The sequence below is a fragment of the Puma concolor genome, chromosome B1 (genome assembly GCF_028749965.1).
Source record: "Puma concolor isolate L17-30 chromosome B1, mPumCon1.1.hap2, whole genome shotgun sequence".
In the NCBI taxonomy this organism is placed as follows: Eukaryota; Metazoa; Chordata; class Mammalia; order Carnivora; family Felidae; genus Puma; species Puma concolor.
In genome coordinates, this window is record NC_141670.1 from 162,788,764 (window position 1) to 162,804,722 (window position 15,959).

Consider the following 15,959-nt stretch of genomic DNA (forward strand, 5'->3'; position numbering starts at 1 on the left):
GAAGGAAGGTTTTACTTGTAGGAGCCAAGTTTTTGTCATGAAAGAAACCAAGGGATTTCTACAGAGTTTTAATGGGACACGAGAAGGAATCTATTCTGGGTGTTTGGAATATCCTTGCACTCCTAATATTCGACAGTTACATATTCTATGCAAATATTGTTAAAGCACAAGGTTGGCCTATATATCTTCATTTTCATTAGGCATCCAATGCACTGGAGGAGCTTTGCATCACAATTAGGAGGACTCTACCAAAGCCCCAGGTAAGGTTGGAATAGTGTTTTAATTGTAGGCAAAAAAAAAAAGAATTGCTCAGTGATACCTTGGTATTCCTTCTGGAAGAAAATATACCCGATTTAGGAAGCATTTCATGAAGAGCCAAGAAGATCATGAGTTGGTTTTGGATAAGAAACAAAAACTTAAGTTTCTCAGGTGTCTGAGAATTTAGTGTTCACATTAATGGGGTTTACAATCATCTAATTGGAAAATCATATAGCCCTCTCATAAGATGTGCTCTAGTTCTCATGAAAGAAATTTGGGGTCATTTTGACTCCTTTTCTCATACTAGAATTGGAGAACAGATGTATCTCAGCTTGGAGGTCAGGGCATTGTACTTTGCTAGAGAGAAGGACATTAAGAATTTATATATATAGACAGTATCAGTTTGAAAATTATATTCTTACTGTGATGTCTTGGTTTCTTATTAAAATTATTTGATTCATCTAGGAGAACTTTTTGGTCTGAAACGAGGAGAACTGGGAACTTGAAAAATAGCTTAAGTATACCATACTTCAGATTATATTCTGTATATTATAGATGAATTTATTTTAAAACTACTTTATAAGGATAAGAGAGGCAGGTCTAGAATTACATTTTTCATTAGCAATCCTAATTTAACTATGATCATTGGTACATTCTTACTTATATACCTTTCACATACAATAATTCAAAGAAACCTTGACATTTTGAAAGCATAAATGTTTCCTGTATATATATATATATATATATATATATATATATATATATATATACACACACATATATATGTATATATATATATATATATATATATATATATTTTTTTTTTTTTTTGGTGTTTTTAGTGGTGTTATTTTCCAAAACATTTCATTGACTTTTCTTCCTGATTAGGATAAAAGAAGTGACAATGGTGTTTATCCATGAATTTCTTTTTGTATTAAAAGCAAATGAGAACAAAAAGGAACAACAAAAGGGAATATGACTCATTCTTAAAAAAAATAGATTTTTGGAGGGAGAGAGGACTATAGAAAAGTTTATGGAAAAAAAAACCAAAAATAACTCATAATCTTATTACTACAAGTATTGTATTTTGATATGACTCCTTAGAGTCTTTTTCTCTGAGTACTCTATCATGTGACTGATCATACCATAATTTTCCATTTCACCATTGTTGAACTATTAGGATATTTCTGGTTTTTTACTCTTATGAATAATGCTATAGTAGAGAACTTTGTTCACACCTTTATTTGTAAACAATATCCAATTAATTTCCCATTTATTTTTAGAGCAATATATGTTTAACCAATTTCAGTATTATAGTTTATATATAGCATGTCACATATTTTTAAAAATTATGTGATATAATTTTATAATGTTACAAATTTTATACTACATATATTATAGTATACTATAATATACTATAGTGTAGTGTAATATAATAATATAGTATTTTATGTATAATTTTATAATATGTTACATATAATAGAATATTTATTTCTCTCTTTTCTCAACAGGAAACAGATGAAAAAGATAATACCAAAAGGGTAAGGTGATTTCCATAAATATATACACTAAAAAATAAAAGAAACCAGTAACCGTCTATAGTAAATCTCACTACTTTTTTTTAACAGTTCTTATTTCATTATTCGAAGACACGGAAGTTGGGCAATTCAAATGTTGTGGTAAGTTGTAGAATTACTTCATATTAGTAATCATTAGTATTTTTTTAATCTGTTTTTACAGTTTATCTAATAAGCTAGATCAAAATTCATGTTTTTTACTTTAGAAGTTTATATGTGGATAAACAAATGGAATTTAATATTTATTATACATTAATTTATTTTATATCTTAACTACATGTGTTTTAAATGTATTTATTCATTCATTCAATAATTATTTACTGAGTATCTATTATGTGCCAAGCACAACTCTAGGTACTAGGAATATAGCAGTGAATAAAATAGAAAATTAAAAAAGGATCCCCTCCTGTCATGAAATCTACATTCTAGAGGCAAAAAAAAAAAAGTGCAAATGATTAAGAAAAACATATTGCTTTAGATATCAATTAGTGCAAGGATAAAACAGATTTATTCAAAGTCATTTTAAGAATTATTTTAAAAGATGATTGCCGAAAACGTCATTAATAGAAATATCCACTTCTATTCCTCAGGTCTCCTTATTTGTAACTAGGCTCTTAATGTGAGAATTTACTAAGATTAGCTGGATACCAGTAACGTGAATTCAGTTTACTTCTAAATTGTGCAGTTTTAGTAGTAGCTTTTCTTTTTATATGAATGGATTTTAAAAATGCTATTCTGGTGTTTTAATCTAGAGTGCTTAATAATAATTGTTTGACTAAGGTATTCCTTCTGTGATTGTGACTCACTATCATGGACCAATTTAGGGAATGAGGAGCTGTGGAAAGATAACTGTAATATAAACTCAGTTTTAAATAGCATATGGAATATTCTTATGTATGAGGAGTTGAAAGTTAGGTTATACTGGCTTTAGGCCAAATACAGATTGAATTGATTAACAAATAACCATTCTGTAGGGTTTAAAGTAATCCATTTGAAAAATGAATTTAATATTTGTGAGAAGGTTCAATTCAAGCCATGCCCTTAAAATGAAACTGTTTCAGGTAACTACATGTCTTGGATGTACTTTCGTTTTCTTCCACTTGGCATCTTTACATTTTGAGAAAATGTATCTTAGTCACATTTTTCACTCTCGATGACACATTTGTCACCTTTTGTGTCCCCTGTTGTCTTGTTCCATATGTTCACTTTTAAACAAAATATATATTTTGTAAAGGAGATGACCAGATATGTGTACAGGAGAATCTTCCAGATATACATTTTCATAATGGAAAACTGATTCTCACAGAGTAGGTTTCCTCTGTCCAAATCATTTTTGCGTGAAGTCTGGAAGCAGGCAGACTCTGAGAATTGCAGGTGGATGGTCTCCTTGCTGGCAGCTGGTGATGGAGCTGACGCCCTAAGAACAGTGTTCTTCAACGTAGCATAGAGCTACCATATTTCATTCAGTGTCTTAGCTTACTCTCCAGGTTCTTTGAAGTGCTCTCCAAGGGCTGTACTACCTAACACCTTTCTCGTTCTTTTTTGGGCTGGAGCAAGTACAGTGGGTAAAAGCAAAACCAAAACCAAACAAGTAGGAAACCGTCTTTATGCTCAATGCCGAGAAGCTTTTGTGCTCATCATGTGTGTGTGTTCGTGTCTCTCAGTCGTCTGTCGTGCATCCGTTACTGCAGCTTGTTCCTCACCTGCATGAGAGAAGAACGAAGAGATTCAGACTGGACGTACGTAACACAGACCGCATGCTTGCCTTGCCGCTCTTTGTGGGACCAGTAATTCCCAGTCGTGGTGGTTTGTAAGGTCCTCCTTTTCAGGCTAAGCCCAACATAAACACCCAGTTGGCCTGTGGAAGAGCGTCTGTTGGCAGAACCGTTTTCACTCAGGAAGAAGAGAACTGTTCCCCCTCCCCATGTTATGTCCCTTTGGGTTCAAGCTGGGGGCCAATGAGGAAAACTGGGGTTAGATTCCCTTCCGGGGCTGTGACCCTCCCAGGGAGGAGACCTATTCTTGGTTGAAGGGAGGACACAGCAGCGTGCCTAGTCGCTAGGTAGGAAATAGGAGAAAAGATGGAGGACAATTCATTGCCCTCCGTGTGCGGTTGGCAACTGGCTAGGACAGTAAGCTTTCTATCCAAGTCTTAAAATGTTAGGAAGAGTAAGGCTCGTGAAGTAAATATATCAGCAATTAAATGCAGGCACTTTGGTTTTTCAAATTAAAAATATGGCCCAAATCCAGTATCTATGTTTAAGATGAATACAACTGACTTTTAACACATTTTTAACTAGAAATTGTAGCATTTTTATTGTCATTGAAAAGGAATCCTAACTCTCTCGATGATAAAAGTTTCTAGGTATTATTTTAAGTGATGCCTTACTTTGTTGTGATGCATTACAGTTTTAAGTCTTATATTACCTCAGTTTATTCTTTTCACAACTCTGTTAATACACAACTCTTGTCCCCAGTTTACTAAAGGGGAAACAACTCAGAATAAAGATCTTTCCCAAGACAATGCTAGTAAGTGAGCGTATATCACCTAATTTTAAAACAGATTTTTGGTAGTGAAATGTTTTGTGTTCTTAAAGAAAATGAGTTTTCAGATCTTAGTGTATTCAAACACTTTTCTTAAATGTTCTTTGCTAGACATCCTCACTTCCAAACCTACATCTTTTTTATCCCTACTTCCCAAATTCTTTTATATGCAGTTCTATCTCTAAAAAGACTAAAAAGACCTGTGTGTTTGGGCTTGAAGATTTTAAATTTTGCCACTATTTAAGTTACATTTTTCCCTGCCTTTTTTTTCTTATAAAAAATATATATATATATTTCTAATATGTAGAATATATAAATATATAGATAGATATGTATATCTATATAGAATCTTGTATGGAATATGTCTTATATAGAATATATAAATATATATATTTTTAATATATATAACTTTTCTTATATAAACATAAATATATAGTTTCTATGTGAACATTTAAAAAATAAAGTTTCTTCATTTAGTATTTCTGAGAGAGAGAGAGAGAGAGAGAATGCACAAGAGGGGAAGGGGCAGAGAGAGGGAGACACAGAATTGGGAAGCAGGCTCCAGGCTTTGAGCTGTAGCACAGAGCCTGATGGGGGCTCGAACTCACGAAGTACAAGTTCATGACCTGAGCTAAAGTCGGTGGCTTAACTGACTGAGCCACCCAGGTGCCCCTCTATAAGTATATTTTAAATATTAAGTAATTTGGAGAGTTTATAGTCAGGATGAGAATTAGATACAAAATATTGAGAATTTAAGATATATTTGTTGTAAATCAAGTATTTCAGAATTTATTTTTATTTTAAGTTTATTGATTTATTTGAATAATCTCTACACCCAGGGTAGGGCTCGAACTCATGACCCCAAGATCAAGGGTCACATTCTCTTCTGACTGAGCCATCCAGGTACCCCAAATCAATAAGGGATTTCAGAATATTAATAGCTGTCAGGGCTGTTTCTTAGAATTTAAATATATGATTATACTTATATTACAGAATAATTTTAAAAGGTCTTGATGACAGATTTCATAGTGATTGCCATCCTGACACTTTTATAATAAATTGTTGAAAATAGGAAGCTATAGTAACCAATTTTATGAAAACCATAAAATGTTAAATATTTTTGCTATTGTTTACAATGCAATCAAAAAAATTTTTTAATGTTTATTTATTTTTGAGACAGAGAGAGAGAGAGAGACAGAGCTTGAGTGGGGGAGGGACAGAGAGAGAGGGAGACATAGAATCTGAAGCAGGCTCCAGGCTCTGAGCTGTCAGCACAGAGCTGGATGCAGAGCTCGAACTTGTGAAACGGGAGATCATGACCGGAGCTGAAGTCGGCCGCCCCTAAAAATGAAGTGTTTTAAGAAAAGAAGTACTTCAAAATATACCCATTTTGAATAATTTGTTTGTTTCCATTTGGTATTTTTTTCATTATAATATCTGTGAATATGTTATATTGGGAAAATCTCTACTCAAGTCTCATTGAATAAATATAGTTTACCAAAGTTGTCCCTCAATTTTAATTTCAATTCCTTATAGAAATATAGTGTATTTTAGCTCTGACACAATTCCATTTTATATGTTCCCTTTTCAAGTGTTAGCACATACAGTATGTATTTTAAAGGAAATATTTCGGGGCGCCTGGGTGGCGCAGTCGGTTAAGCGTCCGACTTCAGCCAGGTCACGATCTCACGGTCCGTGAGTTTGAGCCCCGCGTCGGGCTCTGGGCTGATGGCTCAGAGCCTGGAGCCTGTTTCCGATTCTGTGTCTCCCTCTCTCTGCCCCTCCCCCGTTCATGCTCTGTCTCTGTCTGTCCCAAAAATAAATAAATGTTGAAAAAAAAAAAAAGGAAATATTTCATTCAAACAAATTAAATATAGTTAATTATCTATGAACTGTCATTTCTCATTCTACTTACCGATGAATATACATACAACTGATGAACTTCCTAGAAGCTGTTATGTTGATAAGGGAATTATTTTATTAGTTATTTAAAAAAATTTTTTAAATAACTCTAAACTCTATTCCCAACATGGGGCTCAAACTCATGACCCTGAGATCAAGAGTGGCACGTTCTACCAATTGAGCCAGCCACCCCTAGGAAATTATTTTAAAATATAACATCCTGGCAATTTTGCTAGTTGAAAATTCTTCAGGTATACATACAAAGATTACTTATTGGTATGAATTATGTACTCAAGCCCTTGATTCCCTCTTTGTCTAATTATGATCGTTGAAAATACCTTTGAGCTTCACTATACTCTCAAGAAGAATTTTCACTTATTTTTACTGTTAGTTGATTTGTAATGCCCTCATTTTCTCTTCCAGGAAGAATTCCAAGGTCCTATTGCAAGCCAAGTTCGGAGACAGTTTTTATTCAGGGTATGCAAATACTGTATTCAAAAAAAAGCATTCAATATTAAAATTGAAAAATACCCTGTGCATTTATTTACACTAAGTTGAAGTTTGTTTATAGATATCTGACATCAGGTATTATAGTCTGAGGTTAACTTCTTCCACCACCGTATTGTTTTAATGTTATGGTATCTCTGATCTTTTCTTTAATCCACTCCGCATGTTTGTAAATACCCCAAATTTCACCCATTAATCAGTTTAGTTCTATAAAATTTCGTGTGCAGAAAATGAGTATCTTAAAGATGCATTATTCCTTAAGTTCCAAAGAAATATTTACTAAATATTTGATGCAGGAGATACTGGAAGAATTATGACTATTTTCATGTTTTTAAAAGTAAAACAATCAACTATATTAGAGGTTGTAAGTAGAAAAACTTTGTAATTGTATTTAGTGTTTTGTATGTCCAAATTGTCTGTGAAATGTGAGTTTCTTTCTAAGTAGTTACACTTGCCAAAAAAATGTTTGTATCCTTACTACATTACCAGAGATGTTTTTTTATTCATTTATTTAGCACCTATATTTTGAATTTCTACTGGGTGCTGGGCAATGTTCCAAAGGTTAGAAGTATGCAGATAGATAGGATTCCATCTTATACTCTAAGAGTTTACAGCTTAATACAGGAAACTGATAAATAAACAAATACAAATTACTATGTTAAATGCACCTTCAATTCAGGGGCTGTGGGTTATTTTTCTTTTCTTTCATATCCTTTTCTTTTCTTTTCTTTTTTAATCAATTAATTTGTTTTGAGAGAGAGAGAGACAGAGCCAGAGACAGAGAAAGGGAGAGACAATCCCAAGAAGGCTCTGTGCTGTCAGTGTAGAGACCAGCTCAGGGTTCAAACTCACTAACCATGCCTTGAGATCATGACCTGGGCCAACATCAAGAGTTGGATGCTTAACCTGCTGAGCCCACAGGTGCCCACAGGGCTGTGGTTTCTAAAAGAAATGCACTTAACCCAGGTCAGAGAGTGGAGGAGGTACAGAGAAGGTTTTAAAAGCTGAATTTGAAGAATCAACATGAATTAACTAGTGAAATAATTAACTAAGGAATTTCAACTTTATTATTAAGTTAAGAAGAGCTATATGGTAAGATTTGCATTTTGGAAACTAACTCTAACAATGAAGTGGAGAACGGATGGAAAGATGAGCAAACTAGATAAAAGAAGAAATAATAATACCCGTCGAAATCATTAGGTTGCTTTGTATGAAAATTAACTTCATTCCTTAGTTTACTGATTTATTTCTAATTTATTATTTTCTAGCCACGCAATGGAAGAAGGTCAGAAGGTTACATTTAAAATGGTATGTGCTTCACAATTCAACCCAGTTTGAAAATTTCTGTCATTTTCAGATATTCACAAATTAAGCTTTGATCAGTATATTTCTATTACTTGATTGTGTGTGCACATTAACATTAATAATATTAATATTAATAATGCACATACAATTATAGGGGCCGTGGGGGCTTTATATGATGGAAAATGTCCCTATTTGAGGGACAGACATGCTGCCATGTGTTCCTCAGACTGATGTAGGGAACAAAGGCAAAAGAAAAAGTTAAATTTCCTTACAACTTAGAGCCCACTGACAAGTCCTTGAGACAGGCAGAGTGACCTTCTTCTAGGAACTCAACTGCCTCAATGTCAATACTTTGCTAAAGGCAAAAGAGAATCTTAGCTTAACATTAACCTCACTTCCAGGATCCTGTAAGTCTCCTTTAACATAAAAAAATTCCTTTAGAAATTTTCTTCATCTCTACCCCCTCCAGACATATATGTTAGCGACCATACTCCAAGCATATGGCCCCCTGATATACATCTGAAGGGTCTCATGATTAAGGTTTTACTAGACAGTAATAAATGACCTCTTCCTAACAACAGCTAGCCCCTCAAGGTCCTGGAAATCTTGCTTCCAAATTCCTTAGAGACTTACGCTACCCCTAGCCCCCTCCCAATTTGAAAGTATATAATCAGCCACTCCTCACGTCTGCAATGCAGCCTTTTCTGCTCACGGGTCCTGTCGGTGTTTGAATGAAACCCCCTTTTTTGCACAAAAGATGCCTCAAGAATTTTTTCCTTACCATTCCCCCCTGAACCCCAACATTTTCATATGAAGACTATACCACAATAGTCCTCACTGTTTCAGAGACATTGACCTTATCATCATTTATTGGGCAAGTAGTATGTCAGAGGTTGTCTCTTATTGTGATGATCAGTGTCCACCATAATGGGCCAGAACTTACAGACTGAATGCATTTCTGTCTTCCAAGTGACCTGTATTCAAAGATTCTTTATAAAAGCTGTAATTTACCATTTCTAGAGAACTAAGAAAATGTGGGAAGACATGAGAGCATGACTTCTACTTTGGGACTCAGTTTTCCACATCAATGTTGGAGATATAGTAGACATTTCATAGCTATTGGATAGCCCTACATATTTAATAAATTTGTTAATCCTAGTATCTTATGAGGCTGTGAATTTTGAAATTAAACCCAATGCAGGTTGATAAATTTACACCATGCAAATAAAAGTATATTCTATTAACTTTATATAATCTTAAATGCAGATTTTGTGCTTAGCATGTTTTTGCAAATATATTTTTCATATCACCATCTCAACCCTTAAATACATAGTTAGCTTAAGAATATTGAATTTCTTGGGGCGCCTGGGTGGCGCAGTCGGTTAAGCGTCCGACTTCAGCCAGGTCACGATCTCGCGTTCCGTGAGTTCGAGCCCCGCGTCGGGCTCTGGGCTGATGGCTCAGAGCCTGGAGCCTGTTTCCGATTCTGTGTCTCCCTCTCTCTCTGCCCCTCCCCCGTTCATGCTCTGTCTCTCTCTGTCCCAAAAATAAATTTAAAAAAGTTGAAAAAAAAAAATAAAAAAAAAAATTAAATTTCTTAATACTTTCTCATGAAAACAAAAATCAAAATGTACTATTTCTAACTAATGAAGATAATACCAAAAAATTTACAATATCTAGAAAATAAAGAGATAATAAAAACACTGCATGTTAAAACTTATGGGGCTCTGCCAAAGCCATATTCAGTAGAAAATACAAGGCTTTAAATACTGTCAAGCAAGAAAGAACGAGTGAATTAAGGATTTACTTTAAAAAGTTAAAAAACAACAACAAGGTGAACCTCAGGAGAGCAAAAGGAAGAAAATTATAAAATGAAAAATGAAATTAATAAATTATAAAATAGTAAAACAGAATAATTGGTAAAGCAAAATCTGATTATTTGCAAAAAATAAAATAAAATAAACTAGCCTAACTGGCCCACCCTAATCAAGAAAAAAAAGGAGAAACCATAAACATGCAAAAATACAAATGAAAGTAAGGAAATTAAAACAGATATAGAAGAAATGGAAACCATAAGAGAGTACTTTGCAAATCTTGTGCCTACCCATTTGAAAACCTGAATAAAATGGAGGATTGTCTGGTAAAGTAGATACTACCAAAATTGTCTTCAGAAGAAAGAAAAAAAATCTGAACAGACTAATGGCCATTGGAAAAAATTGAAAACATTATCTAGAAACTCCCTGCTCAAAAGTACTAGACCAACGGATTTTGAACTTTTACAGCTCAGCGATGGAAGAAAATCTCAAAATATTTTTTATGAAGCCAGCAAATACTAATACCAAAACCTTATAAAAGTAGTATATAAAAAGAAACTATAGGTCAATCCTATTTATAAATATCAATACAAAAATGTTAAAGAAATACTAGTAAATTGTATTCAGCCGTATATTTAAAAAATTATGTAACTCCAAAAAAGTGAAGTTTGTTCCAACAACTCAGGATGGTTCAACATCAGGAATTCTTTTACAATATGTTCACCATTAGAAGAAAAATTATTTAATCATCTCAAAATTCCACATCAATTTCTGATGTTTTATTTTATTTTTGTCCATTTTTTTTTTTAATTTTAGAGAGATGGAGAGAGAGAGCTCGTGCACAAGCTGGGAGAGGACAGAGAGAGAGAGAGAGAGAGAGAATCTTAAGCAGGCTTCACGCTTAGCATGGAGCCCAATCCCACAACCCTGGGATCATAACCTGAGCCAAAATCAAGAGTCAGACGTTCAACCAACTGAGCCATTCAGGCGTTCCCAATTTCTGATGTTTTAAAAGAACATCTTCTAGAAAGAGATGAATCTTTATTAACATTATTTATATAATGGTCTCAAAGTCAGTAGCAGTCTTGATAGTAAAACACTTTGAAGAATTTCTATTGAAATGTCAGGAACAAAACAGGGATGCTCTGTTACCTCTTATTTAATGTAGTTCTTATGCATTAGCCAATTCAGTACATAAGAAAGAAATAAAAGAGACAAATATTGAAAAAGTGAAGAAAATTTTAATGTGCTCATGGGGCAAAATTAGGAACTTAAATTGTTGGACTATATTTGGCATTAATTCCTATTTTAGCAAAGGCCTGTTATATTCACATCAGAAATATGAGCAAATATATTCTTTTAAAAAAATTTTTTTAAGGTTTATTTATTTTTGAGAGAGAGAGAGAGAGAGAGAGAGAGTATTTGTGTGTGAGCAGGGGAGGGGCAGAGAGAGAAAGGATGACACAGAATCCGAAGCAGGCTCCAGGCTCTGAGCTGTCAGCACAGAGCCTGACATGGGGCTCGAACTCAGAACTATAAGATCATGACCTGAGCTGAAGTCAGATGCTTAACTGACTGAGCCACCCAGGTGCCCCTGAGCAAATAAATTCTTAATTTTTTATTTTTTTAAGGAGCTAAGACCAAAGCGTCAATGGAAAAGAAGCTATGCTTTATAATATTACAAAGATAGAGATATTTACAAAATGTGGACAAAAAATAGTTTAATACTAATTGAAAAAAATGTCTGTGATTGTTAACACCAAACCAAGTGGTAGAGTCTTCACAAATGTGAAATGGAAATTAATCCATGATTTGGTTAATTTAGTTAAAAATTCTCTCTGAATTTGACAAAAATTGCTTTATTTGGGTTGTTTTCAAGATTAGGGTTTACACAGACTAACTTAAGATTTCATTGTATTTTGTAATAAACAGCTCAATAGTCATTTTTTGGTTTTTTTTTTCATCTGATTATCTGAGATCTTTCTCTGTCTTGATGACTTCTATTTACTTAGAAAATGGTTAGACATTTTAAAAAATGGTTAGACATAAAATGGGGTTTGATTTAATTGCACATACAAAAGGAAATAAATAAATGAAGAATAACTGTGCAAATTTTAAAATATTTTATTCTTAGATCTTACTGGCATCAATGAGCTTTAGGAAACTTTTATATAGTTAAATACTCTATAAAGTTTTGGGAAATACAGACACATAGAACGAGTGTTCTATCAGAGAGAGATTAATAACTAAAACTATACAGACTGAAGAATAGCTGAGAAATGGTCCTGATGTCAATTTTATCATACATGAAGAAATATTTATAGAAATGTCTGTATGCTAACATTGCCTACCCTCCTTCACAGACTCATTTATACTTGACTCTAAACTTAATTTTTGTTTTTATACAGGACCAACAATTTTCCACAGAAGCAGCAAAATGTTGACATTTTGTTTTCTTCTCAAAAACAATCCTTGCTAAACTTACTGTATTTGACAATCCCTGTGTTGTAAACATTCTCAATAAAAGTTGGTTGAGATTATAAAATGTTTAATTTGTCAACAATTTTAAAAACATCTTAAAATATTTTTTTCTTAGATAATAAAGCTGTACATAATGATGTTCCTTAGATCCCTGCAGCTTTTGACAGTACAGTTGACCCTTGAACAACATGGGTTTGAACTGCAAGGTCCACTTATACAAGGACTTTTTCAAAAAATACAGTACAGTAATGTAAATGTATTTTCTCTTATTATTTTGTTAATAACACTTTCTGTAGTTCACTTTATTGTAAGAATACAGCATATATTACATATAACATACAAAATATGTGTTAATCGATTATGTTATTGGTAAGGCATCTGGTCAACAGTAGGCTATTAGTAGTTAAGTTTGGGGAGGGTCAAAAGTTGTGCTAGGATTTTGATGCATGGGAGGACCCTCCTAACCCCTGTGTTATTCAGAGTCAACTGTACTGATACACATGCTCTTTTGTTATTTTTATTAAAGGCACTCAGAAGAGAGCTGACTTTTAATGAGCTGTTTTAGTTTATCCTATTTGGATTTCATCAGTGACAAAGTCACCAACTCTTATAATACCATAGTGTCCAGTAACTTACTCTCTTAGAATGTGAATACCAACTAAAACTACACTAGTTGAAGTTGGCCATGATCCATCAAATAGTCCAATAAGCAAGTTCTGATTTATCTGCTGTAAAATAAATATCTGATTACTACAAACATATCAGGGGGTTAGCTTTATCTACCAACGAGTAGTGTTCAACTTATCTCAAAATAAGTCATTTCACTCTGCAACATCTGAAAGGCAACCAGTGTCATCCATTACCAGAAAGAAAACAGTGTCACCAGTAGAGGATCATGAACACACTTGGAAAACATTTTACATCAAATTAGTGCTTATTGGACACAGAATTAACCTCAGATGGAGGTTGAGATTATTTCCATTCAGGTTCCCCTGGGTTTTTCCCTTCTCACTTCCCTCTTGGATAACCTCCTCCACCACAAAGCAGGCTGGCTGGTTAGAGGAGGGTGACTCTAGAATAGGGAGGATTAGTAACTCAACTAGCTAGGGTTTTGGATGGTCAAAATAAAACCAGTTGAATATTAATTTAAGCAGCAGTTCCTCAGGCCTCTCAGAAATACAGAGAGACTTAGGTTATTTACATTTTAGGGTTTCCAGGATATAAAGAAAAAGGAAGAAGAAGAAAAAATACCAAAACATGGTTACAAAAATTGTGGGATGTTCTACAATATTTTATATTTAACAAATTAATATTTTATATACAAACACAACAAAACATATAGGCTACCAGGAGTATAGGATTTTCATTAAATATTAACCGGGCACTACAGGTGGAGCGGTCTAATAGTGAACCCGAGTTTAAAATTGTGTCACTAAAAACATTTTTTTCTTCTTTTCCAAATCCTACCAGTATATCTCTGTGACCATGTAGATAACCTTATTTGGTGATAATATCAAATGTTTTCCTCACGTTCCTGGCAGCTACCAGTAAACACCCTTTCCTTAACCTAACCACCAAGGAATCCACCTGTCTAGGCTTTCTACGTAAAGTCAGAACTCCTGTCTTCTAAGACAGTGGGTTTTTAGATAGGGGTGGAGAACCATTTGAGAATCTGATGAAACCTCTGGTCCTAAACGCCCAAGACCCCCAACACAAACCTAGGCATACGACGAAATGATGCACAATTGGGGTCTGTGAGCTAGTGGTCCCCTGAAATCCATCCAAATATAGTCTATGGGCTCCTCTGAAGGGTTCTCTCCCCAGGATTTGGTTCTTTCTTGAAGAAGACAGGACTCAGGAGCTGAAGGGTGCCAGAGGCTCTGAGACAACGTGCCGATTTGGTGGTAGTGGAAGGAGGGATGGGAGGAATATGAGCACCAGTACTAACAGGTAAGGCACCACTCAGTACACAGGCCCCAGGCAGGACCTGGTGCATTCTCACAGCCAGCCCCTAGGCCACGCCTCCACGTTGCCCGGCAACAGAGCCGCGCTGGGTGCACCAGCGAAGGAGGCCCTTGTTCTCCCCTCCCCCTCCTGCCCCCTCTTCCGGGCGGTGGAAACGGCTAGGCCTTTGGCGGGCTCGCCTCCAACCTGAAGGAGACTTGGGGTGTCAGGAAGACACCGCCGCCACCTGACGAGCGAAGGGGAACACCATGCAGGTGGGCACGCACAGGGATCCCTGGCTAAACCTAGAGTGAGCACCAACGGGGAGGGAGGCCCACAGCGGGTGGGTTCTAACGTTTGTTCCGGCAAGGGCTACGTTTTGTGTGCGTCTCTGTCAAGATTTGACCCCCAGGAGAATACCATTTCTCAACGCTCAAAACTTTCGTTTGTCTCTGGAAGAAGTTTTTAGAGTTGTTTGGGATTGAATTTTACGCCTGCATCCTGGAAATCTTAACTGCTGCACTATTTCTCACTTGAGAAATAGACCAGCAACTGTAGCCCAAGTGTAATTCAGTTTAAGTATTCTGCTCCGCTACCTTAAAAAAAGATCAGAACGGAAACCCAGGAGTTGCATCTGTCTCAAGAAAGACCAGCTGTCCCTGGAGTTTCTCCTACTTGATTGCAAAAAGCTCTGTTAGGCTTCCATTTATTCCTTAGAAGGCTGCTCCTCTAACGCTTACTTATTAAACCGAAGCCTGTGCCTTTGTTTCTTCTTTTATCAGAGTAAAATTCTCACTTTCTGACTTTCAGAAACAGCTTCTTCCCACCTGCTCCCCCAAATTAAAACCACTGTAATTTCTCTTGTTTTGCATATTTTATTTTTATTTGCATATACTGTGTAAGTTATTAGAATATTTTGAACATAAATTACACATAATTTTTAATGAATAGTCCTTTTGTGTTAATAATAGATTCGTAGCAAATACATTTTATCCAATCGGTAAAAACGTTGTGAATCTGTCTGGATTTATACCTGCTCTTCAAGAAATTAGCCAAAATATAATTGAGTGAAGTTAACAGCACGTTAACCTTTGTTCATTTATTCATCAATTTACTCGACATCCAGTTATTCAGTGTTTATGTTTAGTTCTGGACTTACTCTAAAAGAGCTTAGTATGGGGGAATAAGAGGGAGACAGATGTAACCATTTGTGGTATGATAAATGCCACAGTAGTTTTAACACAGAGATTGTGGTACCTATTTCTACTAGAAGAAATTTCATAGATAATTTCTAAAACTGAAGAGAAGAATAAATTAAAGAGCATTTACTGTTAAATCCCATTGTGATGAACTCCTAGATCAGTTAAGGAAGAGCAGAAGGGTATACATAAAACCATAAGAATGTGGTATCATGAATATCAAGAAAGGCCATTTTAACAAGAAAGGAATGAGACAGTCTCTCCAATTCTGCTTAAGAGATCAAATACAATGAATATTCATAAAAATCAACAAGATGGTGCTTGTAGGTGACATTATCTAGAGCACTTTTGGTAGTATTAGAAGCAAAAGCTAACTTTGGAGTGGGTTGAAGAGTTAATGGGAAGTGGGAGTGGTTATAGTTTATATA

The 15,959-nt window shown here is 34.9% G+C and overlaps 2 protein-coding genes and 1 long non-coding RNA gene across 10 annotated transcripts in view; 2 read left to right on the forward strand and 1 right to left on the reverse strand.

Moving 5' to 3' along the window:
- The window catches only part of NMU (neuromedin U), a 38,031-nt gene extending 25,577 nt beyond the window's left edge, over positions 1 to 12,454 (forward strand). Inside the window, exons 4-11 of one of the 7 annotated variants that reach the window (XM_086705033.1) lie at positions 201 to 260; positions 1,770 to 1,799; positions 1,887 to 1,937; positions 3,527 to 3,574; positions 4,313 to 4,364; positions 6,705 to 6,758; positions 8,057 to 8,096; positions 12,316 to 12,454. In XM_086705033.1, coding sequence (XP_086561159.1) covers positions 201 to 260; positions 1,770 to 1,799; positions 1,887 to 1,937; positions 3,527 to 3,574; positions 4,313 to 4,364; positions 6,705 to 6,758; positions 8,057 to 8,096; positions 12,316 to 12,418 — 438 coding nt within the window. In that variant the 3' untranslated portion in view covers positions 12,419 to 12,454. Of the gene's footprint in view, positions 1 to 200; positions 261 to 1,769; positions 1,800 to 1,886; positions 1,938 to 3,499; positions 3,575 to 4,312; positions 4,365 to 6,704; positions 6,759 to 8,056; positions 8,097 to 12,315 lie in introns of all 7 variants that reach the window. The other 6 variants (XM_086705032.1, XM_086705034.1, XM_086705038.1 and 3 more) reach the window with 6 other exon arrangements.
- LOC147581988 (uncharacterized) overlaps positions 2,822 to 15,959 on the reverse strand; it is a 55,175-nt gene continuing 42,037 nt past the window's right edge. For both annotated transcript variants that reach the window (XR_015250439.1, XR_015250440.1), the window contains one exon: positions 2,822 to 3,538. This is a non-coding gene — a long non-coding RNA (uncharacterized LOC147581988). The remainder of the gene's footprint in view (positions 3,539 to 15,959) is intronic.
- The window catches only part of PDCL2 (phosducin like 2), a 36,279-nt gene continuing 34,762 nt past the window's right edge, over positions 14,443 to 15,959 (forward strand). The window contains exon 1 of the mRNA XM_025922032.2: positions 14,443 to 14,607. Within this exon, the coding sequence (XP_025777817.1) occupies positions 14,602 to 14,607 (6 nt within the window). The 5' untranslated portion in view covers positions 14,443 to 14,601. The remainder of the gene's footprint in view (positions 14,608 to 15,959) is intronic.